The sequence below is a fragment of the Dreissena polymorpha genome, chromosome 1, assembly GCF_020536995.1.
Source record: "Dreissena polymorpha isolate Duluth1 chromosome 1, UMN_Dpol_1.0, whole genome shotgun sequence".
In the NCBI taxonomy this organism is placed as follows: domain Eukaryota; kingdom Metazoa; phylum Mollusca; class Bivalvia; order Myida; family Dreissenidae; genus Dreissena; species Dreissena polymorpha.
In genome coordinates, this window is record NC_068355.1 from 141,934,406 (window position 1) to 141,944,090 (window position 9,685).

Here is a 9,685-nt window from a genome sequence, read left to right on the forward strand (position 1 = left end):
GTTTTATTACAGAACCTAAATAAACATAACAGTTTATGATCGACTATAGAGTTCATCGCCATTAATATATGCAACAACAATTTGCGTTTTAAGTGAAAACACAAACATACATCATTTCGACGATAAATCGATTTAAATAGACGGGCAATAAACATGCAGTAAGTTTCACAAATATACTGACTAAGTGACACGCTGAAAGCAACATCAAAAGACAGATAACAGGTACGACGAAGGCCTTTTACCTTATTCGAATATCTGCATTTACACTGGAACTTAAATTCACAGTTGTTGAATTCATGACCGATGGAAACTTGATACCAGCAAACTGATGGTATCGGTAGTATAAAGGAATGAAATAAGAAGAGATGAGGTATTTAAATAACTCAAAGCACTAAAGTGCAGTGCTTAATACCATGTAAGATATATACCAGCCGCACTAGGGAAAAACAGGGCTTAATGCATGTGCATTCAGTTTCGTCCCAGATTGGCCTGTGCAGTCCGCATAATAAAATCAGAGACGACACTTTCCGGCTTACCTCGATTTTCGCTAAACGAAAAATGCCATGTAAGCGGAAGGTGTCGACCCTGATTAGACTAATGTAGGACAACAGTTTACGCACATGCATTAAGCCCCGTTTTTACATGACCGAGGCTCATATATATTTAAGCTTGACACAATACAAATAGGCACCCTGATTTGCATAAAGCATAATAATTGTGTGCTTCGACACACTATGGAAAAGGATTGTTCACTTATACATTATTTTGGAAAGCATCCAACACCAAGAAATATTACGCTCTGATCGTAGCATGCATCATTTTGTCAATGAAACATCACTTGCGAGTCAATTATGGTGTAGCCTGATAAGCATTACATTTACAGTATACTCCACTGAATAAATATCATAGAAGTCTCATGACGATTATAAAATAAAATCATTGAAGCGGAACATCCTCGTTATGAGCAGTCTTTCCTCTGGTAATTAAGACTCCCGACATGTTTCATTGCAATCTGCCCGTTATTGTTGAGAATGAGAGAAATACTCCGGGAAAGAGTGATGATAAAGCGGCGTTTATACGCTGCCCGAACAATTTTCGAAGAGCATGAAGAAAAATACTGTGTTTGTATATAAAGTTATGATTCCAGTATTGGCTTTGTTATCCGCAATATATTCCTGATTTTCGGGTTTAAGAGTGACTCAGATACTGTGGTATCAGAGTGCCATTACACAATGACATGCAATAATTTAACTCTCAACATGCGCCTACTGATATTTAGACAATATGTGATTACGGACCGACAGACAGACAGACCGACCGTTATCACATATCACATATCGTTACTATAAATAGTAACAACATGACGTCGCGAGCGGGCCGTTATTCGTATATAGCGGGCCAATATATATTATATCAGCCCGCTGAGTCGGGCCGAATTTTCATATCAGAAAACAATGGGATCGCGCGGCTTATACTGAACAAAATAGCGTCCACATTCAGTTTTAGACAACGGTGATCAATAAAATTAAGCTACAACTCAACGAAAGAATCGAGCATAATTATATCACACATCGTTACTATAAATAGTAACAAAATGACGTTGCGAGTGGGCCGTTATTCGTATCTAGCGGACCAATAAAAATTATATCAGCCCGCTGAGCCGAGCCGATTTTTCATACCAGAAAAGAATGGAATCGCGCGGCTTATATACCTAACAAAATGGCGTCAACATTCAGTCTTAGCCAACGGTGATCAATAAAATTAAGCCACAACTCAACGAAAGAATCGGACATATTTATAAGGACACGTAGCACACATTTGGATAAAACAAATATCGATTGAAACTGAAACTCATCTGTACGTTAAATTGATGCCTCTATTTGTGCTTTAACAAGATTCGTCAAACACTGAAACAGCAAAATTTATAGAAAAAGACGCACATACCTCGATGACAACTTAAAACCGGTTCTTATAATAATATAATAACAAAGATTTGTAATTCCATTTTTTGTTATTCCATCCGTGTATCTATTTTGATTTTAAATCACACGTTTTTAAACGATTGCATTAAATGCTTAACACTGTCACCATAAACACGATTTACGAAATCGAATGTCGAAGCGATTACAATAATTTTATTTCTATCGAAGCCCTCAAGTATGCAAGAAACACACAATCCGAAATACGTTTTGGAATCGTTCGATGCTTAAAAAATATTTAACTGTTAAATAAAGCTCTCCTCGTCCGAATTGTTGTCCTAAAATCCAGAGAGTCTATGTAGTTTCGTCATTGAAATTACGTCAAATGAGATACGTCATAAATTGCGTTATTAATTGAATGAAAATAAAAGTACGGTAGGCTGGTTCTGTATAAATTTTAGTGAAGGACCGATATAGTATGATATGTGAAATTAACGATAACACACGGCAGAGCTGGGCCGGACGTCTAAAATCGGCCCTAGCCGCATAATGGCCCTCGGGCCATTATGTCGGCAGTGGGCCGATGATAGACGTCCGGCCCAGCTCTGCCGTGTGTTATTGTCTAAATAATGACACGCAGCACACAATTTGGATAATACCAAAATCGATTGAAACTGAAACTCATCTGTACATTAAATTGATGCCTCTATTTGTGCTTTAACAAGATTTGTCAAAAACTGAAACAGCAAAATTTATAGAAAAAGACACATATACCTCGTTGACAACTTAAACCCGGTTCTAATAATAATAAAATAACACAGATTTGTAATTCCATTTTCTGTTATTCCATCCGTTTATCTATTTTGATTTTAAATCCCACTTTTCAAACGATTGCATCGAATGCTTTAGCTTTGACACCATAAACACGATTTACGAAATCGAATGTCGAAGCGATTACAATAATTTTATTTCTATTGAAGCTCTCAAGTATGCATGACAAGCACAAAATCAAAAATACGTTTTGGAATCGTTCGATGCTCAAAAAATATTTAACTGTTAAATAAAAACCCTCCACGTCAGAATTTTTGTCTTAAAATCCAGAGAGTCTATGTAATTTCGTCGACGAAACCGCCCGCTTTAACTGGAATTCCGCTAAGAAGAAACTTCCTTTATACGAAAAATACCAAAAAAGCGCAAAGGGTCGTTCCAGATTAGCCTGTGCGGACTGCACAGGCTAATCTGGGACTACACTTTACGCACAATCATTAAGGCCCCTTTGTCAAGGGCGAGGCTCATATTGTACAGTCAGGCTGAATTATGATCATAATCAGAATGTGTGAAAACATGTCAAACGTTCTTTGTAGCGTTAAATTAAGGTCATAAAGGTGTCGACTTATGTCACAGTATCAACGAAATGTTCGGCGAAAGCAGCGTAGGAAAATTGTGGTCCCGTGACTCCCGCTCGGACCGGAATACTTGGTAACCAAGGTAACTGTACACTCCCTTGCAGTAAGAGTCAATCCTCTGGATTGTGTGGTAGCTTAGCTCGTCGCGCCATAAATATGCCGTGCGAGTCGAGTTAACTTGTAGGACGCCAAAGTCTAAGCCAACGCTCCGATGGCCCGCTTGCGTCATATTATACACGTAATCTAAAATGGTTACATCATGCGGTTTCCCTATAAACGTGAACATTTTCCTCGATGTGTCTAATGGATTTTCGGCTAGTCTTTCGTACAGCAGAAGGCGCGTCCGCGTCGGATATTTATTGTATAACCGGATAGTGCTCGACAGGTCAGTCGATATGCGCGCGCAATGCGCACGCGCTTTTGGTGGGATTTCCTCCAGCGTGAACGCATTGACCTTGACCTGAGATCTCAGAACAGCGCGCGGATCTCTCAGCAAATGGATAACCTGCAAATTCGGATAGCTCTCGAACACGGACTCTATAACATCCATCGGCAGACGTATAAACTTGAACAAGCGGAAGTGGGCGCGCTCGCAGAGCTCCTTGGCGACCGGAAGGCACTCCTGGAGGCTGCGCACGATACGATGCTTGGCTTGCCAGCAGGCGGAGAACTTGCTCATTGTGGCGCTGTAGTACTGGTGGAAGCTGTCAGCGAGAGAGTTCACATCAAGCTCCTCGAGGCGACACTCCAGCCACTTGTGTAGTTCTTCCTGCAGTGCCATACGGTCCGAGAACGTGGCGTTTGTCAGCGATCTAAAACACGACCAGTGGAATTGATCTGTTGTTGTTTCATAATATACATGTACTTAATATTATATTAAAACACAAAGTGTATAAGTGTGTGTGTGTCTGTGTGTCTGGTGCGTGTCTGTGTGTCTGTCTGTGTGTGTGTCTGTCTGTGTGTCTGCCTGTGTGTCTGCCTGTGTGTCTGTTTGTGTGTCTGCCTGTGTGTCTGCCTGTGTGTGTGTGTCTGTCTGTGTGTCTGCCTGTGTGTCTGCCTGTGTGTCGCCTGTATGTCTGCCTGTCCGTCCGTCCGTGTGTCTGTGTGTATGTCTATGTGTGTGTCTGTCTGTCCGTTTGCATGTCTGTCCGCATAACATGAGGTCTATACAAAAAATGACAATTATCATAAAACTATAAGAAACAATTTCTGATTATAACTTGAAATTTTAACATATAAGGAGCATGCGTTTCTGGCATATTGACCATTATGTCTCATCTTTACCTTATTAGAACATGCGTGTCTTGTTATCGTTCAGAGGCTTTTATGAATATATGTTAAGCGGGACTCGCAAACATATAACAGAACAAAAGAACACTTATTTTAATTGGATGGCTATTGAATTAGGCTGCGGCAGTATGCATGCGTATACATATTTATTTTGTTCCATAAATGTTCTTATCGTTTTGTTTTGTTTGTTACTGTGTTGTTGTTTTTTTTTTTTTACTAAATTACCTCTTTGTCCCATTAAGGTAGACAAGGTGTTTATTCTGCTTCGTTCTGATTTCCATGGCGTGAAAGGGTTCGAAGACATAGAACGTGCCGGGAAAGTGCTGCATAATGTCGCCTGTCAGTGTTGACCCACTGCGCATGTACGAAATGATGATGACGATGTGCGAATGGGAACGAATGCGCACAGCGAAACCGGATGTAGAATGGGAGTTGCGAAGAGATTCTGTGGTTGTCGTGATATTGGCAATAGAATTTAACTTCCGATATCCTTTGTTTCTATCCGCCGTGTTAAACACATTGTAAAACCCTGAAAAACATTGACATATACTATAAAAAATGTATGCGTCAATTTTAGATGCAATCGGATTAATCAATTACGGATTGAGACTCAGCTCGAGTCAAATTAAAGCGAATCGTGTTCTAGGGAAGTCGCAAAACAACAATTGGAAAATCTTAAGTTCTCTTTAAATGGCATTAGGCCATCAACGTTATATAATATCAGCACGTTATGTATGATGTCAGCACGTTATATATGATGTCAGCACGTTATATATGATGTCAGCACGTTATATATGATGTCAGCGGTGTCTGTTAACAAAAAAGAGTCAACGTGCTTCAAGGTATGTGCAAAAGGAAAAACCAAAATGCGATGAAGAGGAATTTAAAAAGCATTCTTTCAAATGCCATTTCGTTCTATCCTACACGAGTCTTAATTAAGCCCCTCACATATGTCGGTAGATATGTCATAGTTGTTGATGGCGTTGTAATCGCTAATGTTGTAATCGTTGTTGTTAATATCTTTGTTGTTGTTGGTGATGTTGTCTCGGGCCAGTGGTGTCCCCAGGTAACGCACGGGGCCGGTTCCCGGGCGGACAGGCAGACTGAGGAAGAGAGCGATGAGCAGGAGGGGCAGCAGGCACAGCACGAGACCATAGCGCTTCCGTCGAACTATCATACCAGCTCACTGAAATATAGTGGAATACCATGGGGTATTGGAATCATATAGGTATCACAGAGCTTCCGTCGAGCTATCATACCAGATTACTAATACATAGTGTACTCACTTAAAAAGTGAAATCCACAAACTCACTGAAATAAAGTGGACTCACTTTAAACATCAGAACCATAGCAGCAAACGGTCATACCAGCTCACGGAAATATTGTGGAATGCCTTATATACTCGAATTATAAATTTAATTGCCATACAAGTTCATCGGGACTCAGAAACATTCCAACATTCAATATTTGGAAGCATATCCACTATACAACACTTCACACAACAATCCGAGTGTGGTCAATGTTGACACAAGTGGCATACATTTAATAAAGGACAAGTATAGATGTTACATTCCAAATATAAAACATAAGGACCATGTCGTTTTCTAGAGTAACATTTTTTTCTTGCTGATTCAATCAATCAGCCTTGTTGTTTCAGAGAAGATTTAAAGTTTGTGTTGTTGTTTTTTAATACGCCCATCTAAAAACGCTTGGGGAGTGGTCAGCTTGGAACCTTTCAGCATGGTTTGAACAAACTTGTAGAGGACCTCTAGAGGATGCCGCGTACCAAATATAATAGCTTAAGCAGGGGGATTTTAAAGGTTTTTCTTATATGAGTCGCGTCTTGAGAAAACTGGGCATAATGCATGTGCGTAAAGTGTCGTCCCAGATTTGCCTGTGCAGTTTATTTTATGACGTTTAAAAAATAATTTCATATCTGCGAACAAGTCCCTTTCAAACAATGCAAAAGGGTGTAACGGTTGATTACTGATTTCAGACGTGTTTGGTGGTATGACGCCGATATCGACCGACCTTTAAGTTAACTTACGTATGTGGTATGAATTCAAGTGTTTGGGTCATTCTAGTTCAATCATGCGTTATTCTTTTTTGAGTATTGGTTTTTCATACGTTTATACACTACCACAATCAAAGAGCTAATAACACAACAGTACATGCATACAAATTACCGCAAGCTTCTATTCACTGAGCGGGGCAGTAGGCGAGGCTTATCCGGCATCGCTGACCAAACCTGTCTGTGCGTCTTTTGTATACATTTTTCTAATGGAAAAACTTTACACATATTGCACGGCCGTTAATCTACTAATCTACTAATGTATGAAGCTAATTGAACAAGGCTTTCTGCATGTGCGAAAAGTGTCGTCCCAGATTAGCCTGTGTAAGACTGGATTTTAGTTTAGAAAAGACTTCATTTGAACGAAAAATTCCATAGAAGCAGAAAGTGTCGTTCATAGTTAGACTGTGCAGTTTGCACAGGCTACTTTAGGATGACGCTTTTTGCACATGCATTAAGCCCAGTTTTCCCAGACCGCGGCTCAATAAATGCCTATGTTAATAAGTTCCTCGGTATGTGCGCCCTAAGTCTTACATGTTATACAACAACGAGCTACCATGTCCACATCATTTGTACGATATTTATTTCGAGCAACAAATTGTTTTGGTAAAATTATGGTTTTTCAAGACAAACGTCCGTTTAACCAACAACACTCAAAGAAGTAACACACTGTTTCTCATAAAAATCTTAAAACAATACCTGATCACAAAAATATATATCCAATCCGCAGAAAGCGTCATGAAACTCTGTTATGAAACTCTTCAATGTGAACCCGATCATAGGTATAGTTGTCACGTCTGTTTACTCTTCCTTGATATAAATAAGCCATCAGCGTTCACGGTACAATGTTATGATTTGACAGCAATGTTTACCGACTTGACGTGATAAAGCGTCACGCTATATAATAGTAACATTTTGACAAATTATATAGACCGGAGGCTAGACGCATGTTTTGTTTTTGCTCACTCTGGATCAGCAAACGTTTTATAGCATAGAGGTCGTGTTCTGAGAAAACTGGGCTTAATTCATGTGCGTAAAGTGTCATCCCAGATTAGCCTGTGCAGTCCGCACAGGCTAATCAGGGACGACACTTTCCGCTTTTATGGTATTTTTAGTTACAAGGAAGTCCCTCGTTACCGAAAATCAAGTTTAGGTGGAAAGTGTCGTCCCTGATGTGCGGGCTGCACAGGCTAATCTGGGATGACACATTACGCACATGCATTAAGCCCAGAATGCGACTCATATGTCAATAAGCTAAATATGCAAACGCGAACTTTTAATAATCAATCAATCTAATCGTAGATGATGTTGTTATATTTACTGTGTTACTTTTCACTGCATTATGCATGATTATGGAGTACTCTTTTTTTCTAATGTACTTTAAAAATGGCGTAGCTGCATGCGCATGAAGCTAACTCAGTAACGCTTACTTAATTACATTAATTACAATAACAATGTTACATTTTAACTTCCCAAAACTAAACGTTTTTCAACAATCAAAATTAAATTTACATTTATGTGGTTAATTATAGCCTTTTAATTGAAATAGGATACCAGTTTTGTACTTTGGTATATAATTATACCATCATGCGTCACGTGATCTACGAGAAATACCAGTTTCAGTTTATTAGCAATCGGCAAAATATTTGCCTTTGGTCATTTACAAATATAACAACTTATGGCAAAGACAATCATATACATATATACAAATACAATTTCTATATAAACTAATTCCATATACATATAACAAAGAACACAACAGAGTTTTACATAACGATCAGAGAATAGTTAGGTTTTCAAGAGCTTCTTGTCTTAAACATAGAGATTCTTTAATATATTTTGCAAGATTATACATACATTTTTTACTATTTGTTGACATTAATAAAATGAATTTTTGAACAGTAGGCCATGAACAATTTCCAATATATTTTGATCTTATACATCTATACTTTGAGCAACATAAAATGAAATGATATTCTGATTCTACAGCATTTTGATTACATAATTTGCACACTCTATTATCTCTTTCTATGTTATAATATCTTCCTACTTCTATCTCTAGACTATGGGAACATAATCGTATACTTGTCAATAATTTTCGTAACTTGTCATTAGTTATAACATCTAAGTATTTTTCAAAACAAAATTCGGTTTTATATTTGCAATAACTATCAAGTTTTGACATTGCATTAATACTATCATGCCATTCCTGAACAAATTGATCTCTTATTCTTGATTTCAACAAACTATAATAATACACGTTATGATCGAAAAATAATCTGATATGTGCATAGCCTAGATGATCGACAATGGAGTTTATTCTACTTGCCCAACAAGGCGTATTGACATTATCGCATAGATCATTATAGATGTGATATATAGGTAATTCGTTATTTTTCATTATTTTTAACCAAAATTTAACAGCTCTTTCTTTGCAAATAACAGATAGAGGTACTCGACCAAGTTCACCATACACTGCATATGTAGGAGTTTGCTTCTTAACACCCAGTAAATACTTACAAAAACGTATATGCAATTTGTCTACCTCTTTATAATTATAAACACCCCATACTTCACAACCATATGTTAATATAGGCACAATCATAGAGTCAAACAGAGATAACTTTGTACTAATATTAAAACTAACCTTATCAAAGACATTCAAAAGGTTATTATAAGCTCTAAGGGCTTGTTCATTTAGTGCTCTAACTGCATTTTGCATATTACCAGTATATGTAAATTTAATTCCAAGATAAACAAAATTGTCAACAATTTCGATTTTTTCATTATCTATATAAAAGTCAGGATATACATTTTGCTTCTTTTTTTCAAAAACACATATTTTGGTTTTACTAATATTAATTTTTAAACCCCATTTAACAGAATAATGATGTACAGCATCTATTTGTGACTGAAGACTATTTGGATCTGTGGTAAACAAAACAATATCATCCGCAAATAAGATCATATACATAGACAAAAGTTCAAAATCCTTTTCA

The 9,685-nt window shown here is 37.8% G+C and overlaps 1 protein-coding gene across 1 annotated transcript; it reads right to left on the minus strand.

Annotated features, from left to right (window-relative positions):
• Positions 1-2,719: 2,719 nt before the first annotated feature.
• On the minus strand, positions 2,720-5,799 carry LOC127853332 (carbohydrate sulfotransferase 5-like). Its single transcript, XM_052387769.1, has 3 exons — positions 5,564-5,799; positions 4,841-5,144; positions 2,720-4,137 (listed from the first exon to the last, which is right to left on the minus strand). Exons 1-3 carry the CDS (start codon positions 5,790-5,792, stop codon positions 3,318-3,320), a joined length of 1,353 nt encoding a protein of 450 aa, XP_052243729.1. The 5' UTR covers positions 5,793-5,799; the 3' UTR covers positions 2,720-3,317.
• Positions 5,800-9,685: the final 3,886 nt, after the last annotated feature.

Excerpts from the sequence above, each read along its gene's own strand:
- LOC127853332 (XM_052387769.1), bottom strand. The coding sequence starts at position 5,792 with ATGATAGTTCGACGGAAGCGCTATGGTCTCGTGCTGTGCCTGCTGCCC. Across the intron at positions 5,145-5,563 it reads TGACATATCTACCGACATAT|GGTTTTACAATGTGTTTAAC; the intron begins GTGAGGGGCTTA and ends AATGTTTTTCAG. Across the intron at positions 4,138-4,840 it reads TACCTTAATGGGACAAAGAG|ATCGCTGACAAACGCCACGT; the intron begins GTAATTTAGTAA and ends GTCGTGTTTTAG.